The 26,273-nt window shown below is 43.8% G+C and overlaps 1 protein-coding gene across 1 annotated transcript in view; it reads right to left on the reverse strand.

Moving 5' to 3' along the window:
* Positions 1 to 26,273, reverse strand: part of LOC139366035 (cohesin subunit SA-2-like) — a 38,827-nt gene that overhangs the window by 9,931 nt on the left and 2,623 nt on the right. Inside the window, exons 4-21 of the mRNA XM_071103118.1 lie at positions 21,116 to 21,334; positions 17,562 to 17,658; positions 16,965 to 17,041; positions 16,525 to 16,729; positions 16,152 to 16,303; positions 15,848 to 16,045; positions 13,806 to 13,904; positions 10,131 to 10,210; positions 9,823 to 9,930; positions 9,594 to 9,693; positions 5,226 to 5,340; positions 4,726 to 4,829; positions 4,517 to 4,609; positions 1,470 to 1,562; positions 1,002 to 1,202; positions 835 to 902; positions 604 to 691; positions 412 to 492 (exon numbers count right to left, since the gene is read on the reverse strand). Coding sequence (XP_070959219.1) covers positions 412 to 492; positions 604 to 691; positions 835 to 902; positions 1,002 to 1,202; positions 1,470 to 1,562; positions 4,517 to 4,609; positions 4,726 to 4,829; positions 5,226 to 5,340; positions 9,594 to 9,693; positions 9,823 to 9,930; positions 10,131 to 10,210; positions 13,806 to 13,904; positions 15,848 to 16,045; positions 16,152 to 16,303; positions 16,525 to 16,729; positions 16,965 to 17,041; positions 17,562 to 17,658; positions 21,116 to 21,334 — 2,178 coding nt within the window. The remainder of the gene's footprint in view (positions 1 to 411; positions 493 to 603; positions 692 to 834; positions 903 to 1,001; positions 1,203 to 1,469; positions 1,563 to 4,516; positions 4,610 to 4,725; positions 4,830 to 5,225; positions 5,341 to 9,593; positions 9,694 to 9,822; positions 9,931 to 10,130; positions 10,211 to 13,805; positions 13,905 to 15,847; positions 16,046 to 16,151; positions 16,304 to 16,524; positions 16,730 to 16,964; positions 17,042 to 17,561; positions 17,659 to 21,115; positions 21,335 to 26,273) is intronic.

Consider the following 26,273-nt stretch of genomic DNA (forward strand, 5'->3'; position numbering starts at 1 on the left):
TGTTTGTGTGTGCGAGGGAGAGAGGGTGAGAAAGGGAGAGTGAGGGAGAGAGAGTGAAAGTGAGAGAGGGACAGAGCAACAGATTGAGAACAACGGTGACAGACAGTGACTAAGCAGTACCAAGAAAATTATTTGTCTGTGTTTATGCCAGGGCTCAAGCTTGGGTAAACAACACATGTGAATGCCTAGTCATAGCTGTTTGCATGTGTGTGAGACTGAGCCTGTGAGTGTCGCTGTGGTGCACTCCAACAGATTGCTGTGTTAATTGCCTGCTGTCCACACAGCTGGTGAGCTGGTAAATATGACAGGTTAGCAGTGCCATGCTCTAAGGGGGGCACCTCAGTGGGTACATAAGGTAGGGAAGTAGGGCCATCTTAACCAGACAGGCAGGCAGTGCCATGCTATGAGTACCTTGGTTGGTGTAGAGTTGGCCACCCTGACTTTCTCCCAGAGCACGTGGAACGCTGCACACTTCAGAGCAGGAACCATCAGCTGAAACGACATGGGACAACACTGATGGAGTTTGGTTATTTTACATGACATTTCTTCCTGCAATGTTCAATAGATGTGTGTCAGTCAGTGTGTGTGTACACAGACACACACCTCTTTGTCGATGTCTCTGGACTCCACTCCACTCTTCAGCAGCTGAAAGCAGGGTTCAAACAGCTTCCATGAAGTCAGGTCCTTGGCACTGAAAACACACACCTCAGTTTCAGTCACACACACACACACACACACACACACACACACACACACACACACACACACACACACACACACACACACACACACACACACACACACACACACACACACACACACACACACACACACCTGCTGAAGGCTGCAATTCTCGTCAAGGCAGTAGCAGCACTGTACACCTCATCTTCATCAGCAGTGCCCTGAGCACAGAGATAGAGGGAGGGATAGAACATCATCAACATGCTTCGAGAGAGTGTGTGTGTGTGTGTGTGTGTGTGTGTGTGTGTGTGTGTGTGTACCTGCAGCAGCTCGTTGAGGTGGGAGCTGAAGCGGTCGGTCAGACTGTCCAGTAGCTGGCTGACGACCAGGTCGGCACGGCCGGAGAAGGTGTACTTGTCGTGGCTGAGGGCACACGCCACGCGAGCACATGCCTCCAAAACACCCAACTCCGTGTGTTTCTCCACGATGCCACACACCTGGGCCAGCAGCAGATCCAGATACTGAAGGGGGAGATGGGGGGGAATAAAGAGAGAAGGTGCACTTGAGTCCAAGCCATGTGACTTGAGTTGACAACCCTTGTGTCATGTTGTATTTTAGCCTACAGGGGGAGCAGCTGTGTAAAGGGTGCTCTCTCTGCCAGCGATTCTCAACTGGTGGGTCTGTTGGGTCGAGGGAGGTATTGAGTGGGAGAATGTAGGAGTAGTGTCCAAGTAAAAAAAATCTCTCTCGTACTCTCTCTCTCTCCTGTCTCTCTCTTTCTCTCTCACCTTCTCCAGTCTACCAGTGCTGCTGTAGGTCTCCAGGTCAAAATGAAGCGGAGCCTTCAGAAGGCAAGTCACTTTCTCCACGTCCGCAGAGTACTGTGTGACAAAATTACAAAACAATTTGAAAAAAGCTTAGAATCAGAAATATGTTTGTAACATCAAATAGCCATGGTGATCAAGTTACACATCCATAAAAAAACTTTATCAATGAAAAAATAACTAACCGTTAAACCAGTCCTAAAACATAATATATGAACTATACAGGGCCTTCAGAAAGTATTTAGACCCCTTGACATTTTCCACATTTTGTTATGTTACACAGTGGCCTCCATCATTCTTAAATGGAAAAAGTTTGGAACCACCAAGACTCTTCCTAGAGCTGGCCGCCCGGCCAAACTGAGCAATCGTGGGAGAAGGGTCTTGGTCAGGGAGGTGACCAAGAAGATGGTCACTCTGACAGAGCTCCAGAGATCCTCTGCGGAAATGGGAGAACATTCTAGAAGGACAACCATTTCTGCAGCACTCCACCAATCAGGCCTTTATGGTAAAGTGACCAGACGGAAGCTAGTCCTCAGTAAAAGGCACATGACAGCCCGCTTGGAGTTTGCCAAAAGGCACCTAAAGACTCTCAGACCATGAGAAACAAGGTTCTCTGGTCTGATGAAACCAAGATTGAACTCTTTGGCCTCAATGCCAAGCGGCATGTCTGGAGGAAACCTGGCACCCTACGATGAAGCATGGTGGTGGCAGCATCATGCTGTGGGGATGTTTTTCAGCCGCAGGGACTGGGAGACTAGTCAGGATCGAGGCAAAGATGAACAGAGCAAAGCACAGAGAGATCCTTGATGAAAACCTGCTCCAGAGTAGAGGTCGACCGATTAATCGGAATGGCCGATTAATTAGGGCCGATATCAAGTTTTCATAACAATCAGAAATCTGTATTTTTGGACATCAATTTTCCCCCAAAATTTGTACACCTTTATTTAACAGAACGACAGATTTTTACCTTGTCCGCTCGGGATTCAATCTTGTAACCTTACAGTTAACTAGTCCAACGCTCTAACCACCTGCCTCTCATTGCACTCCACGAGGAGCCTGCCTGTTACGCGAATGCAGTAAGAAGCCAAGGTAAGTTGCTAGCTAGCATTAAACTTATCTTATAAAAAACAATCAATCAATCAATGATTAACTACACATGGTTGATGAGATTACTAGTTTATCTCGAGTGTCCTGCAAAAAGGACTGTCGTTGCTCCAATGTGTACCTAACCATAAACATCAATGCCTTTCTTAAAATCAATACACAGAAGTATATATTTTTAAACCTGTATATTTAGCTAAAAGAAATCCAGGTTAGCAGGCAATATTAACCAGGTGAAATTGTGTAACTTCTCTTGCCTTCATTGCACGCATTGTCAGGGTATATGCAACAGTTTGGGCCGCCTGGCTCGTTGCGAACTAATTTGCCAGAGTTTTACATAATTATGACATAACATTGAAGGTTGTGCATTGCAACAGGAATATTTAGACTTAGGGAAACCACCCATTAGATAAAATACATAACGGTTCCGTATTTCATTGAAAGAATAAACTTTTTGTTTTCGAGATGATAGTTTCCGGATTCGACCATATTAATGACCTACGGCTCGTATTTCTGTGTGTTATTATGTTATAATTAAGTCTATGATTTGATAGAGCAGTTTGACTGAGCGATGGTAGGCAGCAGTAGTCTTCATTCAAACAGCACTTTCCTGCACTTCGCTGTGCTTCAAGTATTGCGCTGTTTATGACTTCAAGCCTATCCAACTCCTGAGATTAGGCTGGTGTAACCGATGTGAAATGGCTAGCTAGTTTGCGGGGTGCGCGCTAATAGCGTTTCAAACGTCACTCGCTCTGAGACTTGGAGTGGTTGTTCCCCTTGCTCTGCATGGGTAACGTTGCTTCAAGGGTGGCTGTTGTCGATGTGTTCCTGGTTCGAGCCCAGGTAGGAGAGAGGAGAGGGACGGAAGCTCAAAGGTATATGAAATACAAATCGTATAGAGAGAAATAGTCCTATAATTCCTATAATAACTACAACCTAAAACTTCTTACCTGGGAATATTGAAGACTCATGTCAAAAGGAACCACCAGCTTTCATATGTTCTGAGCAAGGAACTTAAATGTTAGCTTTCTTTGTTTTTGCATTATTTAAACCAAATTGAACATGTTTCATTATTTATTTGAGACTAAATTGATTTTATTGATGTATTATATGAAGTTAAAATAAGTGTTCATTCAGTATTGTTGTAATTGTCATTATTACAAATAAATAAAAACATGTTTTAATTTATTTTTAAAATCGGCCGATTAATCAGTATCAGCTTTTTTTGGTCCTCCAATAATCGGCATCGGCGTTGAAAAATCATTATCGGTCGACCTCTACTCCAGAGTACTCAGGACCACAGGCTGGCGCGAAGGTTCACCTTCCAACAGGATAATGACCCAAAATACACAGCCAAGACAACGCAGGGGTGGCTTCGGGACAAGTCTCTGAATATCCTTGAGTGGCCCAGCCAAAGCCCGGACTTGAACACTATCGAACATCTCTGGAGAGACCTGAAAAGCAAGGCTTGCCATCGAACCTGACTGAGCTTGAGAGGATCTGCAGAGAAGAATGGGAACTCCCCAAATACAGGTGTGTCAAGCTTGTAGCGTCATACCCAAGACTCGAGGCTGTAATCGCTGCCAAAGGTGCTTCAACAAAGTACTGAGTAAAGGGTCTGAAACCTTATGTAAATGTAATTTTACATTTGTACTAAATAAGCAAACATTTATAAAAACCTGTTTTTGCTTTGTAATTCTGGATTATTGTGTGTAGATTGATGAGGATTAAACAATATATATATATATTTTTTAGAATAAGGCTGTAACCTAAAACAATGTGGAAAAAGTCAAGGGGTCTGAATACTTTCCCTAATAAAGTAGCATGTGTTGATGGGTTTGAGTGACAGGTGTGTTAGGATCCATTTCTGGTTTATCATGCAGTGGTATCAATATGCTCTTTGTCACTACCTTGGCCAGTAGCTGGGGCAGGAGGGTGATAAAATGGGTGGTGATGCGTCTCTTGTCCTGGGCTTGGGTCTTCTTATCCTTCATGCTCAGGATCTAAAAAATAAAACACGCACACACACACACACCTCTCTTGTCAATGCAATTTAGTGACCCTGCAGTCTTTTTCCTGTCTGATGGTTTAGTGTTGGTGTGGTGTGGGTGGTGGTCACCTTCTTTGCCTGAGCTCTTCCTACAGGCGGGTGTCCTTCAGCTGCCTGTCTGACAGCACACATCATCAACTCTATCAACGCCCCCTCCTCCTCATCCACCAGACCTGACACACAGAGAGAGCGAGGGGGAGGGATGGGGAGGAAGATGGAAGGAGGGATGGAGGGGGGAGACAATGAGGGAAGAAGAACGAGGTGAGGGATAGTCGGGGAAGGAGGGAGAGGGAAGAAATAGAGAAGGAGGGAGGGAAAAAGATGAGGGCATTCGAGGAAAGAAAAGCAGGCAAGAAGAAGAGGGGACAAGGGTGAAAGTGATTTTTTTTACCAGTGGTTTACAGCAACAACGTCCATTACCAGTGGTTTACAGCAACAACGTCCATTACCAGTGGTTTACAGCAACAACGTCCATTACCAGTGGTTTACAGCAACAACGTCCATTACCAGTGGTTTACAGCAACAATGTCCAATGTCGTTGTCAGGTAAACATTAAACAAACTCTGTACCTCGTCCCTGGTCAGCCTCCTGTACCAGCAGTGATGTCATGGTGTCCCAGTCCCTCAGCTCAGCGCCTGCTACACCCCATAGACTGTCCACCAGGTAGGCCCCGTGCTCATGGAACTGACACAGACAGGGGGAGGGTGGGAGATTCAGAGACATCGAAAGGGAGAAAAGAGGGAGAGGAATGAAAGGGACAGTATGTTGTGGTGTTGCAGTATATACCAGGGTTGGGATCAATTTGAATTTAGATCAGTAAATTCCGGAACTAAACTGACATTTTCAATGACCTAATAAACTAATAATTAAGCCAGGAAAAAGTGTTTGACCCAGAAACTGTATTGAATGAGAGAAAGCGAAAGAGACCAGAGAGAGAGAGAGACCAGAGAGAGAGACCAGAGAGAGAGAGACCAGAGAGAGAGAGAGACCAGAGAGAGAGAGAGAGAGACCAGAGAGAGAGAGAGAGAGGTACCAGAGAGAGAGACCAGAGAGAGACCAGAGAGAGACCAGAGAGAGAGAGAGAGAGAGAGAGAGAGACCAGAGAGAGAGAGAGAGAGAGAGAGAGAGACCAGAGAGAGAGAGAGAGACCAGAGAGACCAGAGAGAGAGAGAGACCAGAGAGACCAGAGAGAGAGACCAGAGAGAGAGAGAGAGACCAGAGAGAGAGAGAGACCAGAGAGAGAGAGACCAGAGAGAGAGAGACCAGAGAGAGAGAGAGACAGACCAGAGAGAGAGAGAGACCAGAGAGAGAGAGAGAGAGAGAGTACCAGAGAGAGAGAGAGAGAGACCAGAGAGAGAGAGAGAGAGAGACCAGAGAGAGAGAGAGAGACCAGAGAGAGAGAGAGAGAGACCAGAGAGAGAGAGAGACCAGAGAGAGAGAGAGAGAGACCAGAGAGACCAGAGAGACCAGAGAGACCAGAGAGAGAGAGAGAGACCAGAGAGAGAGAGAGACCAGAGAGAGAGAGAGACCAGAGAGAGAGAGAGACCAGAGAGAGAGAGAGACCAGAGAGAGAGAGAGAGACCAGAGAGAGAGAGACCAGAGAGAGAGAGAGACCAGAGAGAGAGAGAGACCAGAGAGAGAGACCAGAGAGAGACCAGAGAGAGAGAGAGAGAGAGAGAGAGAGAGAGAAGATACAGGAGAGAGCGAGAGAGAGCAAGAGGAGAGTGAGAGAGACAGGAGAGAGAGATGGGAGAAACAGGGGAGAGAGACAAGAGAGAGAGGGCCTACAGCAGCACCTAGATGTTCTGCTGATTCTAAACATCAGCGCCACAGGTATCTTCCACAAAGCTGTGAACGAGCTGAGAAACAAGGCAAAAAGAGCCTTCTATGCCATCAAAGGGAACATAAAATTTGACAGACCAATAGGATCTAGCAAAAATGATTAAGAACCCATTGCCTTGCATCATCAACCAAGAATTCACAAAATGGGACAAACACCAAATTGAGAGACTGCATGCAGAATTCTGCAAAAATATCTTCTGGGTACAATGTAAAACATCAAATGCATGCAGAGCAGAATTAGGCCGATCCCCGCTAATTATTAAAATCCAGAAAAGAGACTCCCAAACATTACATAACAAAGCCATCACCTACAGAGATGAACCTGGAGAAGAGTCCCCTAAGCAAGCTGGTCCTGGGGATCTGCTCAAAAAAAGACCCCAGAGCCCCAGGACAGCAACACAATTAGACCCAACCAAACCATGAGAAAGCAAAAAGACAATTACTTGACACATTGGAAAGAATTAACAAAAAAACTGAGCAAACTAGAATGCTATTTGCCCGTAACAGTGACTGACCCAAACTTAAGAAAAGCACTGACTATGAACAGACTCAGTGAGCATAGCCTTGCTATTGAGAAAAGTCGCTGTAGGCCAACCTGGCTCTCAAGACAAGACAGGATATGTGCACACTACCCACAAAATGAGGTGGAAACTGAGCTGCACTTCCTAACTTCCTGCAAATGTATGACCATAGAGACATTTCCCTCAGAATACACACATCCACAAAGAATTTGAAAACAAACCCAGTTTTGTTCTAGTATCTGGGTGAAATACCACAGTGTGCAATCACAGCAGCAAGATGTGTGTGACCTGTTGCCACAAGAAAAGGGCAACCAGTGAAGAACAAACACCACTGCAAATACAACCCATATTTATGTTTATTTATTTCCCCTGTACTTTAACTATCTGCACATAATATGACCTTTGACATTTCTTTATTCTTTTGTAATTTTTGTGAGTGTAATGCTTACTTCTGTCACGTCCTGGTCTTAGTATTTTGTGTTTTCTTTATTATTTTGGTTAGGCCAGGGTGACATGGGTTTATTATGTGGTGTGTTTTGTCTTGATGTTTTTGTAGGTATTGGGATTGTGGTATAGTGGGGTTATCTAGAAAAGTCTATGGTTGCCTGAAGTGGTTCTCAATCAGAGGCAGGTGTTTATCGTTGTCTCTGATTGGGAACCATATTTAGGCAGCCATATTCTTTGAGTGTTTCGTGGGTGATTGTTCCTGTCTGTGTTTGTTTGCGCCAGATAAGGCTGTTTAGGTTTTCATGTCACGTTTATTGTTTTGTTAGTTTGTTCATGTGTAGTTTCTTTATTAAAGAACCATGAATCAAAATAACCACGCTGCATTTTGGTCCGATCCTTGCTACACCACCTCTTCAGAGGAGGAAGAAAACCGAAACACTTCTCAATTTTATTGTTTATTTAACTTTTGTTAATTATCTTGTTCACATGCTTTGGCAATGTTAACAGCATGCCAATAAAGCCCTTACATTTAATTGAGAGAGACAGGAGAGAGAGTGCAGCACATTTCTTCAATTCAATTTGCTTTACTGGCGTGACGTAACAATGTACACTACGGTTCAAAATTTTGAAGTCACTTAGAAATTCTTGTTTTCCATGAAAACAACCATGAAATTAGTTGCAAAATGAATAGGAAATATAGTCAAGATGTTGACAAGGTTATAAATAATGATTTTTAATTGAAATAATAATAGTGTTGACTGTGCTGGCCACTCCATTACAGACATAATACCAGCTGACTGCTTCTTCCCTAAATAGTTATTGGATAGTTTGGAGCTGGTCATTGTCCTGCTTTAGGAGGAAATTGGCTCCAATTAAGTGCTGTCCACAGGGTGTTGCCAAATGGAGTGATAGCCTTCCTTCTTCAAGATCCCTTTTACTCTGTACAAATTTCCCACTTTACCACCACCAAAGCACCCCCAGACCATCACACAATGCTTGACAGATGGTGTCAAGCACTCCTCCTGCATCTTTTCATTTTTATGTCTCACGAATGTTCTTCTTTGTGATCCGAACACCTCAAACACTTTTTTCCAATCTTCCTCTGTCCAGTGTCTCTGTTCTTTTGCCCATCTTAATCTTTTATTTTTATTGGCCAGTCTGAGATATGGCTTTTTCTTTGCAACTCTGCCTAGAAGGCCAGCATTCCGGAGTCGCCTCTTCAATCTTGACGTTGAGACTGGTGTTTTGCGGGTACTATTTAATGAAGCTGCCAGTTGAGGACTTGTGAGGCGTCTGTTTCTCAAACTAGACACTAATGTACTTGTTCAGTTGTGCACCGGGGCCTCCCACTCTTCTTTCTATTCTGGTTAGAGACAGTTTGCGCTGTTCTGTGAAGGGAGTAGTACACAGCGTTGTACGAGATCGTCTGTTTCTTGGCAATGTCTCGCATGGAATAGCCTTCATTTCTCAGAACAAGAATAGACTGATGAGTTTCAGAAGAAAGTTCTTTGTTTCTGGCCATTTTGAGGCTGTAATCAAACCCACAAATGCTGATGCTCCAGATACTCAACTAGTCTAAAGAATGCCAGTTTTACTGATTCTTTAATCAGCACAACAGTTTTCAGCTGTGCTAACATGATTGCAAAAGGGTTTTCTAATGATCAGTTAGCCTTTTAAAATGATAATCTTGGAACACAAGAGTGATGGTTGCTGATAATGGGCCTCTGTACGCCTATGTAGATATTCCATTAAAAAATCTGCCGTTTCCAGCTACAATAGTCATTCACAACATTAACAATGTCTACACTGTATTTCTGATCAATTTGATGTTATTTTAATGGACAAAGAAATCTGCTTTTCTTTCAAAAACAAGGACATTTCTAAGTGACCCCAAACTTTTGAACAGTGGTGTACATATTGCCAAAGCTTATTTTGGAGATTTACAATATTACCATAATTAAAATAATAATAATCAATATTGTCAATGGGACAACAGTAACATCAATAATTAAGGGTCAAAATAATCATACATTGAACAATAAAAATAAGCATAGGGGTGTGCAGCTTGGTTGGTCTGTCAGACTCTGTCCCTCATCTTATGGCAGGCAGCAATGTAGTGCGCTTTACCTCACTCTGGATGTAAAAGGAGACCAGCAGGTTGAAGAAGGCGGCCCGACGACTGCCCATGTCTGCCTCCTGTGGCTCGCTGCTCATCGCACTACACAGTCTGACACACAAGATAGATTGATATTTTTAAGTGATAGTGGTAGGGATGGCTAGAGGATAAATGGATATCATGTGGGACAGAGAGGATAGAGAGCTTTAGAGATGGTTTAAGGATGGAGAGATGACTGACTTGTGGTAGAGGAAGGCACCAGCAGCAGATGCCAGGACTCTGCGGGAGGCAAACACCAAAGGATAGACATGGCTACACTCCTCCTCGGACAAGCCTTCCTCTGTCCTTCTGCACACACACACACACACACATTATTTAGAGTAAATGCCACACACTCCTGCATACGCATCAATCTGTGTGAACCAAAAAATAAACATACAAGAAATTCACATAGCCACAACACAGTTACATGCATTCACACACACTATAGAATTTCATAACGGCAAGCACTTGCTGGCAGACGTTCACACACACTCAGACACACTCACTGTTGGAGGAGCAGCAGCAGCTGGACAGCTTCCACCGCCACGTCTGGGTCCTTGTCTAGCACCATGCAGAGCATCCTCTCCTAAACAGAATCACACAACACACACACACAAAGACAACAGAAAGGATGGAGCTGTCCAATTTCACTAAGCCAAGGAATAAACAGCCACTATCTCATGCAACACATGGGGCTTGAAGGGGTTTATGAAGCCATTTGAACTGACATGTTTGAGAATTGACTATTAGCCATCTGTTCTAGACACAAACAAAACCTGCAAACTGCAATACGTACAGAGTTAAAATACCACAAATTAGGGTTGTCACGATACCAGTATCGTGATAATCGGAATTATTGTGACAAGGAAACAAAACATGAAGCAGATTTATTTTCTTGAAGAAAACAGTCCTAATATTAGAAACAAACAGCATTATGTTGTCACCTAGAGTCACATTAGTTTAATTGGCAAGCTATAGCACCCACAATATACAGTGGGGCAAAAAAGTATTTAGTCAGCCACCAATTGTGCAAGTTCTCCCACTTAAAAAGATGAGAGAGGCCTGTAATTTTCATCATAGGTACACTTCAACTATGACAGACAAAATGAGAAAAAAAAAATCCAGAAAATCACATTGTAGGGTTTTTAATTAATTTATTTGCAAATTGTGAATGTTGAACGGTTTAAAGGTCTTACACACATCGGCTGCGGAGAGCGTGATCACACAGTCATCCGGTACAGCTGGTGCTCTTATGCATGTTTCAGTGTTACTTGCCTCGAATCGAACATTGAAGTAGTTTAGCTCGTCCGGTGGGCTTGTGTCTTCCCTTTCTAGTCTGTAATGGTTTGCAAGCCCTGCCACATCCGACGAGTGTCAGAGCCGGTGTAGTACGATTCGATATTAGTCCTGCATTGACTATTTGCCTGTTTGATGGTTTGTTGGAGGGCATAGCGGAATTTCTTATAAGCTTCCGGGTTAGAGTCCCACTCCTTGAAAGCAGCAGCTCTAACCTTTAGCTCAGTACGGATGTTGCCTGTAATCCATGGCTACTGTTTGGGGTATGTACGTACGTACAGTCACTGTGGGAGGGGACGTCATTGATGCACTTATTGATGAAGCAAATGACTGATGTGGTGTACTCCTCAATGTCATCGGAGGAACAACAGAACATATTCCAGTCTGTGCTTGCAAAACAGTCTTGTAGCTTAGCATCTGCTTCATCTGAACACTTTTTTAATTGATTTGAGTCACTGGTGCTTCCTGCTTTAATTTTTATTTGTAAGCAGGAATCAGGAGAATAGAATTAAGGTCAGATTTGCAAAATGGAGGGCGAGCGTTGTATTTTTTAAAATTGAAATGTATTTTTCACCTTTATTTATTTAACCAGGTAGGCCAGTTGAGAACAAGTTCTCATCTACAATAGCGACCTGGCCAAGATAAAGCAAATCAGTGCGACACAAACACCAGTGTTATACATAGGATTAACAAACGTACAGTCAATAACACAATAGAAAAATCTATTACAGTGTGTGCAAATGTAGTAAGATTAGGGAGGTAAGGCACACGTGCTGCGGGTGTGTGCTGCTATGGTGACCAGTGAGCTGAGATAAGGCGGGGCTTTACCTAGCAAAGACTTATAGATGACCTGGAGCTAGTGGGTATGACGACGAATAGGAAGCGAGGGCCAGGAAACGAGAGCACACAGGTCACACTGATGGGTAGTTTATGGGGCTTAGTTTATGGGGCTTTGGTGACAAAACGGATGGCACTGTGATAGACTGCATCCAATTTGCTGAGAATAGTATTGGAGGCTATTTTGTAAATGACATCGCCGAAGTCAAGGATCGGTAGGATAGTCAGTTTTACGAGAATATGTTTGGCAGCATGAGTGAAGGATGCTTTGTTGCAAAATATGAAGCCAACTCTTGATTTCATTTTGGATTGGAGATGCTTAATATGAGTCTGGAAGGAGAGTCAGAACCGTCCAGAGTAGTGATGCTGGACGGGCAGGCAGGTGTGGGCAGTGATCGGTTGAAGAGCATGCATTTAGTTTTACTTGCATTGAAGAGCAGTTGGAGGCCACGGAAGGAGTGTTGTATGGCATTGAAGCTCGTCTGGAGGTTTGTTAACACAGTGTCCAAAGAAGGGCCAGAAGTATACACAATGGTGTCGTATGCGTAGAGGTGGATCAGAGAAACACCAGCAGCAAGAGCGACATCATTGATGTGTACAGAGACAAGACACGGTTTAAGACAAAGAGAAACGCTACGCCATCTTGGATTCTAATGTATGCGTCTCTATGTGTGGAATAAAGGTGGTCAATAGTTTTTTCCCTCTGGTTGCATATTTAACATGCTGATAGAAATTGGGTAAGACAGATTTAAGGTTCCCTGCATTAAAGTCCTCAGTCACTAGGAGCGCCGCCTCTTGGTGAGTGTTTTCCTGTTTGCTTATGGTGGAATACAACTAATTCAGTGCGGTCTTAAGTGCCAGCATCAGTCTGTGGTGGTATGTAGAAAGCTACGAAAAACACAGATGAAAACTCTCTAGGTCGATAGTGTGGTCTACAGCTTATCATGAGATACTCTACCTCAGGCGAGCAAAACCTTGAGACTTCCTTAGATATCGTGCATCAGCTATTATTTACAAAAATACAGTCCGCCGCCCTTGTTTTACCAGACGCCGCTGTTCTATCCTGCTGATACAGCGTAGAACCAGCCAGCTGTATGTTGATGATGTCGCCGTTCAGCCACAACTCCGTGAAGCATAAGATATTACAGTTTTGAATGTCCCGTTGGTAGTTTAATTTTCCACGTAGGTCATAGATTTAATTTTCCAAAGATTGCACGTTTGCTAGCAGAATGGAAGGAAGTGGGGGTTTAGATCGCCTACGGATTCTCAGAAGGCAGCCCGCCCTCTGGCCCCTTTTTCTCCGCCTTCTCTTCACGCAAATGACGAGGATCTGGGTCTGTTCCCGGAGAAGCAGTATATCATTCACGTCGGGCTCATTAAAGGAAAAAAAGGATTCTGCCAATCTGTAGTGAGTAGTCCCAGTTCTGATGCCCAGAAGTTATTTTCGGTCATAAGAGACTGTAGCAGAAACATTATGTACAAAAAAGTAACAAAAATAAGTTACAAACAACGCAAAGAAACAAAAAAAAAAAAACACAATTGGTTAGGAATACGTAAAACGTCAACCTTGTTCTCCTGCGCCATCTTTTACTGTTTTTTTGCCATGGGATATCTGGTATCGTAGCATCATGATACTGGAATCATGAAAACCCTACCACAAATGGTTACCACAAACTGGGACAGAGAGGGTGAAAATACCATTGAAAATGGCTATTGTTTAGTGGTATAGTTGATATGGTGACGTAACCTGCATCCTGTATTGTGAGTGTCCAAAATGCGAGGGCACACACACACGCTTAGTGATGGTGGAGAGCTTTTTAACATGGGAGTTGTGCTACATCCTAATTGGTGCCCAGCTAAGGACGGACACATGACACTGAAGGACAGAAAAAGCTGTGGGAGACTGACAAAAACAGAAGGGAGAGAGAGAGAGAGAGAGAAAGAACGAGAGAAACAAAGAACGAGAGAGAAATAGAGAAAGAAACAGAGATAGAGAAAGCGAGAGCAAGATGGAGAGACCAGATAAAGAGATGCAGAAGGAGACCTACCTTAAACCTGCTGGTGAAAAGCTCTAGGCGTCCAATTAAGTCCTTCTCCTTGTAGAGGCCCTGCAGGGCCCGCACACACTGCAGACGCACGGAGCCTTGCTGTGGGGGAAGAGCAGTCTCACACCACATGCAACACATTCTTGCACTGTTTACTTTCAATCTGGATAAATAGACACCATATCATTGTCATCTTTCAAAGCAAAGTTAAGATATTCAACTAGATAGAATGTTTGTGGCACCCCTTGTGTGCCTGTGTTGCGTGTAGTGTACCGCGGTATTATCGCTTACCAAAACTTCATGATACCAACATTTTAGAATGCCGTAGTACCGTTTCATATGATACTACCAACTTTTTTGGCCCTCCCAATCTATAGAACCCGCTGGCGCCTGTTATAAAATCAATTGTTTATACATTCAGCTTAAATTATTTTATGCAACGAGCAACTAGTCTCTTGTATGCACCTGTCTAATAATGTCCACTTTACTTTCATGCACATCTCACGTGCGGCAGCTGTTATCACCTGCTTCCCCTTCCAGCCATCACTCACCTGCTTCCCCTTCCAGCCATCACTCACCTGCTTCCCCTTCCAGCCATCACTCACCTGCTTCCCCTTTCAGCCATCACTCACCTGCTTCCCCTTCCAGCCATCACTCACCTGCTTCCCCTTCCAGCCATCACTCACCTGCTTCCCCTTCCAGCCATCACTCACCTGCTTCCCCTTCCAGCTATCACTCACCTGCTTCCCCTTCCAGCTATCACTGACCTGCTTCCCCTTCCAGCTATCACTGACCTGCTTTTCTCTGTCCACTCTTCTTGTGCATCTATTCTTCCATCAGTTTTTAAACTATAATTTTAGCCGTGATGGCGATGGGGGATGTAGACCCTGGTCAGTCTTCTGTTGTAACATTTGATACATTGGAGCAGCAAGCAGAGCTAGCAAAGTTGATTCATTGTATATCATTTATTCCCTGGCATAACAAATAGCACAGGCCAGTCTGATAGGCGTTGCAAGTTCACTGTCACGCAGCAGTGCCAGAAAGAGCTTGGCACAGGAAGAAAGGAGAAGGGCCTGCTACTCATGAGATGTTGTTGAAAGGTAAGAGTCGTACAGGGCCAAAACTCTAGTCGTACAGGGCCAAAACTCTAGTCGTACAGGGCCAAAACTCTAGTCATATAGGAACTAACTACGGTCATATAGGGGCTAACTATATTCATATAGGGACTAACTATATTCATATAAGGACTAACTATATTCATATAGAACACACTAGTCAGATAAGGGCTACCGACTGGCGCAGTGGTCTAAGGCACTGTACCTCGGTGCTTGAGGCATCACTACAGACACCCTGGTTCGATTCCAGGCTGTATCACAACCGGCTGTATCACAACCGGCTGTGATTGGGAGTCCCATAGGGCGGCGCACAATTGACCCAGCGTTGTCTGGGTTTGGCCGGTCTAGGCCGTCATTGTAAATATGAGTTTGTTCCTAACTGACTTGCCTAGGTAAATAAAGGTTAAACAAATTAATAAAAACAAGGCTAACTATAGTCATATAAGGCTAACTATTTCAAAAATATATCTCTTTCTGGTGCTACTTACATTCTATTTGCAGTGTGTATGTTTGTTGGGAGAAAGTGGTGTGTTTTATGAGAGAGAGACAGGAGTGTGTGAGGGAGGTAGTGTGTTTTATGAGAGAGTAGAGGTTTCATGCAATGTTTTCCCCTTACTGACACAATGACATGCAGATCATTATGTATATTCCTTCCTCCCATTCCTCCAGCCAAATCACAGCTAGGCCTTTGCAAATATCAGGGAATTAGCGATTCTATGCAGTATTCTATTATAAAGTGAACAGTTTGAAGTCAAATTCAATGTGTTGTATTGAGTAAAGTGTGAATATCAGTGGCAGGTTTTTTGTGTGGCACAGGGTGAACAGGACGTTTTTTTTTTTTTGTACTCCTCGGTATCGTGATACTTGGCCTGTTATTGTATCATTAGTAAAATGTGACAACACTAGTTGGGCGTCTGTCTGCCTGCCCACCTTGTCGTGCAGGGTCCAGCCCAGGTACTTGAGATATCCGTCGTTGAGGAAGTCTCCGGGGTTTTCTCGGAGCCACACGCCCATCTCCTCGATACATACGGCCCTGATCTCAGCTACGCGGTCCCGGTAGCGGTGCACAAACACACCCCGAAACGTAGCATTCATCATGGAGGACAGCTCCTCCTGGTGCTCCCGCAGCTTAACACACACACACACACACACACACACACAGAAGAGAGACTGAACAGAACGTGTAGGGATGTGCTGAAGATGAGCCGTATCAGGGTGTGTGCGCGCGCGTTACCTCGCTGATGGTGGCCTGTAGTTCCTCCAGCCTCTCTGAGGCTCTGTGTTCGGCACTCTTGCTCCTCTCTGCGTCGTACCGTCTCTGGGTGGTCTTAATCTGGGCAAACACCATCACTGCTACCTCCACTATACCAGTCATCAGCTTCATCGCTAGGGGGAGGGGACACAGTTACATATAGGAATGGACACACAAGGCCAGACATATGCCCCAAAATATGGTCATGCACAGATTGACATGCACACAGACAGACATAAACAGACAGACAGACAGAGCACACCTCGCTGGTAAATACATTGAACCAATGAGTGTGTGCTGGGACTCAACAAAAACACAACTGTGGTCAATATGCGGTGGCTGTCCCGTGTCTCACCGATGAGGGTGCTGGTGTGTCTGAAGGCCCTGACCTGGGAGTCAGACAGGCCGGTGAGCAGTGCCAGCAGGGCGGAGAAGAGGTACTCGTCGTACAGAAAGCTGTTCTGGCAGGAGCGCACCAGCACCTGCACAAACTCACACACGCTAGCCCGGAACTTACGCCACTGTGGGCCAGGGGAGCACAGGGGGTAGTTCACAGAGTCCTGTGTTGGGGAGAACAGGAGATATGAGAGAAAAATATCTCCTTAGTTTTGGGCTCAATGTTGTGTAAATTAGCAGTGGGAAATATAATTGAACAACATTGTTCCAATGAAATAATTATGATATCATCATTCATATAAAGCTTTTCTCAGCCGCGAAGAGATGTGTAAAACACAATAAAAAAAACTCCAAAGTTCAACTCTGACTTGGTCCCAAAAGGCATCCCCGCTCTCTCACCTCATTGAACTCTTTGGTCAGTGTGCTGATGATCTCAGCGTTCTGCATACCATCAAACATCTCTCTGCTCACCACACCTAAGGAGAAGGGTTGTGTTCATTAGACAAGAAACGGACGAAAACGACTACCTGGACTTATCTGTTAAGAAAAGCCCATTTTAATTTTGTGTTGCAAAACATTTTAACATTTTCCATTGCATCCTAATGAACACAACCCTGGTGAGGAGGATCAAAGCTGACATCACCTGGCCCTAGCATACAAGCAGTTCATTTTCTCTAAACATGAAATGCTAACACAAACTAATATTTGTTAATGAACAAAAAATTGGATGTGAAACCCAGTGCTAAATACATTATGTGTTTTAAACCTCCATCCCCCATAACTTTCTTCATCAGTCTTTCATCCATCCATAGACCAGTGTAAGTATACACTGGAATGACAGGCCGCTTGACGCTGGTCCTTGCATTGTTAGCCGGCCCAAAAATCAATAGACGGAGTGCTAATCAATGGCTGTTTTGGGGATCAGGTTAAAAGAAATTCCAGTGACCCCTGACCCCAATCACCCCCTGCCCTCTCTGTCTCTCAGACACCCCTGACCTTTGCAGCCACAGCACTGAACGACGAAGTTGATGAGCTCTAGTAGGCCCGCCTCCCGATCCTGCTTGTAGCTGTCTAGCCACTCGTCCACTACCGCCTGGAGATTGACAGGGAGGCCACAGCCAATGAGGGGAGAGCAGCATACAAAGTCAAAACTGTCATCATTATGTGGCGATTAGTTACTCCTTTCTTACCAGTTAACGCCCTCCTCCCTTCTTTCTAGTTATCATTCCCTAAACAGAAATGGGTATATACACTGTCATCCCTTTCCCCTTTAACCTCTAACCATATTTTCTGTCTGTCATCTTCTCCCGCCCAGTCTCTCCAACTCTCTAGGACAGCAGAGTATGAGCAGAGTAGGGCTGTACCTGACAAATGTTTTTTTTATAATGTTTTTAGTCAACCGAAAGTAGTCTGTTCTTTCAAATGTGTATTTTTCCACAGACACACCCTATGTGTTTTAATAAAATCAATTGTATGCATTGAGCTTAAGGTTCAATGAAATAAGACAAATGCCTCAAGAGGGCGCAAGAGATCTTGATAACCAGAAGAAAAAAACCTTAACCTGACCCAACTATTCTCTTCTCTCTCCTGCTGGCTTTTGCAGATTCTGACATTACTCTCCTGAAGTTGCCGGTAATAGGCTACACGAGGAGTCGGCAACCTTTTTCATGTTGAATGACAATTTATCTTACCAGTTCTACCGATATGTGTGCAAGTTATGTTTTTCATATGCACATTTTCGTGACAGTTTCATTTAACTTATAATAGTGTCTTCATGTCTCAAAATCATTGTCATGTGGTTAATAAAAATTATTACCAAATCTAAATGATACAAACCTAAAAAGTAACTTCTATTGCCATGGTCAACTATGTAAAAATAGGCTTGACACACTGCTCGCAAAAACATTGTTATTTTAATGGACACATTTAATTTTAATGGACACAGGTTAATGGACACATTTTTTTGCCTTCCTTTAAAAAACAAGGACATTTCTAAGCGACTCCAAACTTCTGAACGGTAGTATGTATATACAGTGCCTTGCGAAAGTATTCGGCCCCCTTGAACTTTGCGACCTTTTGCCACATTTCAGGCTTCAAACATAAAGATATAAAACTGTATTTTTTTTGTGAAGAATCAACAACAAGTGGGACACAATAGTGAAGTGGAACGACATTTATTGGATATTTCAAACTTTTTTAACAAATCAAAAACTGAAAAATTGGGCGTGCAAAATTATTCCGCCCCTTTACTTTCAGTGCAGCAAACTCTCTCCAGAAGTTCAGTGAGGATTCTGAATGATCCAATGTTTACCTAAATTACTAATGATGATAAATACAATCCACCTGTGTGTAATCAAGTCTCCGTATAAATGCACCTGCACTGTGATAGTCTCAGAGGTCCGTTAAAAGCGCAGAGAGCATCATGAAGAACAAGGAACACACCAGGCAGGTCCGAGATACTGTTGTGAAGAAGTTTAAAGCCGGATTTGGATACAAAAAGATTTCCCAAGCTTTAAAACATCCCAAGGAGCACTGTGCAAGCGATAATATTGAAATGGAAGGAGTATCAGACCACTGCAAATCTACCAAGACCTGGCCGTCCCTCTAAACTTTCAGCTCATACAAGGAGAAGACTGATCAGAGATGCAGCCAAGAGGCCCATGATCACTCTGGATGAACTGCAGAGATCTACAGCTGAGGTGGGAGACTCTGTCCATAGGACAACAATCAGTCGTATATTGCACAAATCTGGCCTTTATGGAAGTGGCAAGAAGAAAGCCATTTCTTAAAGATATCCATAAAAAGTGTCGTTTAAAGTTTGCCACAAGCCACCTGGGAGACACACCAAACATGTGGAAGAAGGTGCTCTGGTCAGATTAAACCAAAATTGAACTTTTTGGCAACAATGCAGACGTTATGTTTGGCGTAAAAGCAACACAGCTGAACACACCATCCCCACTGTCAAACATGGTCGTGGCAGCATCATGGTTTGGGCCTGCTTTTCTTCAGCAGGGACAGGGAAGATGGTTAAAATTGATGGGAAGATGGATGGAGACAAATACAGGACCATTCTGGAAGAAAACCTGATGGAGTCTGCAAAAGACCTGAGACTGGGACGGAGATTTGTCTTCCAACAAGACAATGATCCAAAACATAAAGCAAAATCTACAATGGAATGGTTCAAAAATAAACATATCCAGGTGTTAGAATGGCCAAGTCAAAGTCCAGACCTGAATCCAATCGAGAATCTGTGGAAAGAACTGAAAACTGCTGTTCACAAATGCTCTCCATCCAACCTCACTGAGCTCGAGCTGTTTTGCAAGGAGGAATGGGAAAAAATGTCAGTCTCTCGATGTGCAAAACTGATAGAGACATACCCCAAGCGACTTACAGCTGTAATTGCAGCAAAAGGTGGCGCTACAAAGTATTAACTTAAGGGGGCTGAATAATTTTGCACGCCCAATTTTTCAGTTTTTGATTTGTTAAAAAAGTTTGAAATATCCAATAAATGTCGTTCCACTTCATGATTGTGTCCCACTTGTTGTTGATTCTTCACAAAAAAATACAGTTTAATATCTTTATGTTTGAAGCCTGTGTGGCAAAAGGTCGCAAAGTTCAAGGGGGCCGAATACTTTCGCAAGGCACTGTATATACATACTACCGTTCAAAAGTTTGGAGTCGCTTAGAAATGTCCTTGTTTTTTAAAGGAAGGCAAAAAAATGTGTCCATTAAATGTGTCCATTAAAATTAAATGTGTCCATTAAAATAACAATGTTTTTGCGAGCAGTGTGTCAAGGCTATTTTTACATAGTTGACCATGGCAATAGAAGTTACTTTTTAGGTTTGTATCATTTAGATTTGGATATAATTTTTATTAACCACATATATATATATATTTTTTATTTATTAACTAGGCATTCTTATTTTCAATGACGGCCTAGGAACAGTGGGTTAACTGCCTTGTTCAGGGGCAGAATGACATATTTTGTACCTTGTAGTCAGCTCGGTTACTAGTCCAACGCTCTAACCACTAGGCTAACTGCCACCCCATATATATATACACGTTACTGTTCGACTAAAACGGTCTAACGACCAAACAATCGACTAGTCGACTTATTGGGGTCAGCCCTAGAGCAGAGCTACTATTCTACAGTACTAGGCTGCAATTTGTACTCATTGAGTTGAGTAAACTTATCCATCTATGTGAGTGCTGAAGGCTGAAAAAAAATCTGTATTGTGCTCCTATATAATAGGGAACTGTTTTCAACACACTTTTACTCCCTAACCCTCGAGAGACTGGGGAACTGGAGTTTCAGAGCCCAACAGTGGGTGGGACAACCATGAGCTGTCAATCATTGACTATGTGACCCAATGGCAGCTCTCCTACCTCTCTACATCAAAAGGCTCAGAGGATCAGATCTGTCAGCTACTGACAGTGCATGATAATCATCCCCATTGTGGGCTGTAAAGGCTTAATTTCCCCGTCATCCCTCCCACTACCTATTCTCTTTGTTTCTCCCCCCACACCAATACCTCACTCCCTCTCTCACCACCATAGCACTCTTTCCAGACCTCACAGCCTCATACATATCCCCAGCGCTCATGCCCTGGTTCCCCCTCCTCTCTCTCTCTCGCCTGGGGGAACCGAGCTGCCTAGTCCTCCCCAGGGAAGGCTGCGGTGGCTGAGGGGAACGGGCTTGTTGGGTGGAGGTGGTGCTGGGATTTGGGCTGGCCTGGGATGCAGCTTTACGCCTAGGTCTCTTGGGTGGCTGGGGATAAAACAAAGGGTTCAAAAGGCTATTGTGAGTGAATTAATGTAATTCTATAAATAGTGTAGTTAGTGTTGGTGCTCCCCCCAAAACAGTTTATGTAGCTCTATAACATCTAAACAAACAGATGTTACAGTGAGGGGTTAGCTATGTCTTTGTTGAGAAGAAATTATGGCACCTGCTTAACTTTCATAGTGGTGGCTATGTCTGAATCTGTGCGTGTCAGTGTAGGCTGCTGAGGGGAGGACGGCTCATTAAAATGGCTGGAAAGGAGTGAATGGAATGGAACCCATGTGTTTGATGTATTTTATAAAGGAATGGGCATTTGACATTTTTTGACTGGAAGCTATAAAAAGCTTCCAGTCAAAAAAAAGGAAGCTATGAAAAGCTACTTTTAAGGGTGTCCCGAGTGGGGCAGCGGTCTAAGGCACTGCTTGAAGCATCACTACAGACCCGTGTTCGATCCAGGGATGTGTCGCAGCCGGCCGCGACCGGGAGACCCATGAGGTGGTGCACAATTGGCCCAGCATTGTTCGTGTTAGGGGAGGGTTTGGCCGGCCGGGATGTCCTTGTCACATCGCACTCTAGCGACTCCTGTGGTGAGCCGAGCGCATGGACGCCGACACGGTAGGCAGTGGTACGGTGTTTCCTTCAACACATTGGTGCGGATGGCTTCCGGGTTAAGCGAGCAGTGTGTCAAGAAAGTGCAGCTTGGCAGGGTCGTGTTTCTGAGGATGCATGGCTCTCTACCTTCGCCTATCCCGAGTCCATACGGTAATTGCAGCAATGGGACAAGACCGTAACTACCAATTGGGGAGAAAAAGGGCAAAAAATTATATAACTGGAAAAAATATTTGCACATTTATCTAAATTTCTCTGGCTAGCTAACGGAGAATTCGATCCAGTTAGCAAGATACTTAGCAATGCTAATAATACTTGTTCCACCACACTTTCTCCCTCACCTCAAACTTTACAAATGCCAGTTTTTCAGTTACAGTTCATGAAGTACACTTCATCACCTTCTCACCCCCCGTCTCCGTGGTCAGGCTTCTCACCTACCTCTTCATTATCGTTCAAGGGACGAAATGCTGTAACTGGCAAACTGCCTTTACACTCTCTGCTGTCTTTCCAGAGCACACGCTGATTCTGTAACTACAAATTGGTTGTCTCTTCTCTCTTCAGTCGTGTGCTGCATTCTGTTGTTATGTGAACGATTGGCTGAGCCTTGGATACAGCCAGTATTGCTCCAAACGCGCATCACTCGTTCGCTTACAGCCAGAAGTGATCCCCCCCTTATTTTCAACAGACAGACGTTTTGATTGAGTTTATTATGCCTGTTCCCTGGAATTGTCTAAATGGATTAACAATTCTGAATTGAACACTGCATGGGGATGAATTATGGCCAAGACAATCTGTTTGGTGAGTAGGCCTAGGCTTAATGATTCTAATGAAAATACACTCTTTGTCTTTACCAAACTAATGTTTTTGCATATTTCCAGTGTAGAAAATGTCTATGTTTAGGGGTAATAGCCCAGGCCAGGGATCATCAACTAGATTCAGCCACTGGACGATTTTTTTTGTAGTTGGTCGGGGGGGTAACATAACAACGGAAAATGTGTAGACTACAAATTGACGTAAGGAGCCCAAACATATATGTGACTAAAACAATCATTTCAAACTTTGCTTACATTTCTATACAAACACGTCTCTCTATTATGTGTGAGAACACTTGGAAACAGATTTCATAAATTAAAATCACTTGGAGCTGATATCCTAGTGTATTTATAGTCAATATGACGACATGGATATTCAGCTAGCGGGATATACGCTGCACAGGAAAGATAGAACAGCACACTCAGACGAGAGTGGTCTGTTCATATTTGTAAACAACAGCTGGTGCACGAAATCTAAGGAAGTCTCTAGATTTTGCTCGCCTGAAGTAGGAGTATATTGTGATAAATTGCAGGCCACACTACCTGCACAGAGAGTTTTCAGCTATACTTTTTGTGGCTGTTTATTTACCAACACAGACAGATGCTGGCACTAAGACCGCACTCAGTCAGCTGCATAAGGCAATAAGCAAACAGGAAACCACTCACCCAGAGGCGGCGCTCCTTGTGGCCGGAGACTTTAATGCAGGGAAGCTTAAATCAGTTCCACCAAATTTCGATCAACATGTTAAATGTGCAACCAGAGGGAAAAAAAATCTAGATCACCTGTACTCCACACAGAGACGCGTAGAAAGCTCTCTCGCCCTCCATTTGGTAAATCCAACCACAACTCTATCCTCCTGATTAGTGATGAGCTTTGAGGGCACTATGGTGTTGAACGCTGAGCTGTAGTCAAAGAATAGCATTCTCACAGAAATGTTCCTTTTGTCCAGGTGGGAAAGGGCAGTGTGGAGTACAATAAAGATTGCATCATCGGTGGGATTATGGTGTTGATGTGAGCCATTACCAACCTTTCAAAGCACTTCATGGCTACGTGAGTGCTTCGTGAGTGAGTGAGTGCTTCGGGTCTGTGAGTGCTTCGGGTCTGTAGTCATTTAGGCAGGTTGCCTTTGTGTTCTTGGGCACAGGGACTATGGTGGTCTGTTTGAAACATGTTGGTATTACAGACTCAATCAAGGACATGCCCGTTGGTCAGCACATGCCCGTAGCACACGTCCTGGTAATCCGTCTGGCCCCGCAGCCTTGTGAATGTTGACCTGTTTAAAGGTCTTACTCACGTCGGCTACGAAGAGCATAATCACACAGTGGTCTGGAACAGCTGATGTTCTCATGCATGCCTCAGTGTTGCTTGCCTCGAAGCGAGCATAGAAGTGATTTAGCTCATCTGGTAGGCTCGTGTCACTGGGCAGCTTGCAGCTTTGCTTCCCTTTGTAGTCTGTAATAGTTTGCAAGCCCTGCCACATAAGACGAGCGTCGGAGCCGGTGTAGTATGATTCAATCTTAGCCCTGTATTGACTTTGCCTGTTTGATGGTTTGTCGCAGGGCATAGCAGGATTTCTTGTAAGCTTCCGGGTTAGAGTCCCGCACTTGAAAGCGGCAGCTCTACCCTTTAGCTCAGTGCGAATGTTGCCTGTAATCCATGGATTCTGGTTGGGGTATGTACAAGAGGTTGACCGATTAATTAAGGCTGATTTCAAGTTTTCATAACAATCGGAAATCTGTATTTTTGGACACTGATCGTGGCTGATTACATTGCACTCCACGAGGAGCATGCGCGGCAGGCTGACTACCTGTTATGCAAGTGCAGCAAGAAGCCAAGGTAAATTGCAAGCTAGCATTAAACTGAACTTATAAAAAACAATCAAACTACACATGGTTGATGATATTACTAGTTTATTTGGCTTGTCCTGCGTTGCATATAATCGATGTGGTGCCTGTTAATTTCTCATCGAATAACAGCCTACTTCGCCAAACGGGTGATGCAGAGCGCCAAATTCAAATAAATTACTATAAAAATCTAACTTTCATGAAATCACACATGTAAGATACCGAATTAAAGCTACACGTGTTGTGAATTCAGCCAACATGTCAGATTTCAAAAAGGCTTTTCGGCGAAAGCAAACGATGCTATTATCTGAGGGTAGCACCTCCGTAAACAAAGTGAGAAAAGATATTTCAACCCTGCAGGCGCGACACAAAACGCAGAAATAAAAATAAAAATCATGCCTTACCTTTGGCAAGCTTTTTTTGTTGGCACTCCAAAATGTCCCATAAGCATCACAAATGGTCCTTTTGTTTGATTAATTCCGTCCATATATATCCAAAATGTCAATTTATTTGGCGCATTTGATCCAGAAAAACACCGGTTCCAACTTGCGCAACGTGACTACAAAATATCTCAAAAGTTACTTGTAAACTTTGCCAAAACATTTCAAACTACTTTGGTAATACAACTTTAGGTTTTTTTTACGTAAATAATCGATAAAATTGAAGACGGGAGGATCTGTGTTCAATACAGGAGGAAAACAAACTGACGCTACCTTTCTTGGCACGCGCCTCTATCTAACAGTACACTTGAAGTGACTCTCGTTTTGAACAGGGCTACTTCTTCATTACACAAAGGAAAAACCTCAACCAATTTTTAAAGAGTGGTGACATCCAGTGGAAGCAGTAGGAACTGCAAGAAGGTCCCTTAGAAATCGGGATTCCCAATGAAAACCCATTTAAAAAGAGAGTGACCTCAAATAAATTAAATCTGAATGGTTTTTCCTCTGGGTTTCGCCTGCTACATAAGTTTTGTTATACTCACAGACATGATTCAAACCGTTTTAGAAATGTCAGTGTTTTCTATCCAAATATACTAATAATATGCATATCTTATCTTCTGGGGATGAGTAGCAGGCAATTGAATTTGGGCATGCATTTCATCCGGACGTGAAAATACTGTCCCCTGTCACCAAGAAGTTAACAAGCGCATTCGCGAAAAAAGCAGTGTCGTTGCACTAATGTGTACCTAACCATAAACATCAATGTCTTTCTTTAAAATCAATACACAAGTATATATTTTTAAACCTGCATATTTAGTTAATATTGCCTGCTAACATTCATTTTTTTTAACTAGGGAAATTGTGTCACTTCTCTTGCGTTCCGTGCAAGCAGTCAAGGTATATGCAGCAGTTTGGGCCGCCTGGCTCGTTGCGAACAGCATCGTTACCCATCGCTCCACAAAAGCCTCGGCCTTTGCAGTGCAAGGGGAACAACTACTTCAAGGTCTCAGAGCGAGTGACGTCACCGATTGAAACGCTATTAGCGCGCACCACGCTAACTAGCTCGCCATTTCACATCGGTTACACCAGCCTAATCTCGGGAGTTGATAGGCTTGAAGTCATAAACAGCTTGAAGTACAGCGAAGAGCTGCTGGCAAATGCACGAAAGTGCTGTTTGAATGAATGCTTACGAGCCTGCTGCTGCCTACCACCGCTCAGTCA

The sequence above is a fragment of the Oncorhynchus clarkii genome, chromosome 14 (assembly GCF_045791955.1).
Source record: "Oncorhynchus clarkii lewisi isolate Uvic-CL-2024 chromosome 14, UVic_Ocla_1.0, whole genome shotgun sequence".
In the NCBI taxonomy this organism is placed as follows: Eukaryota; Metazoa; Chordata; class Actinopteri; order Salmoniformes; family Salmonidae; genus Oncorhynchus; species Oncorhynchus clarkii.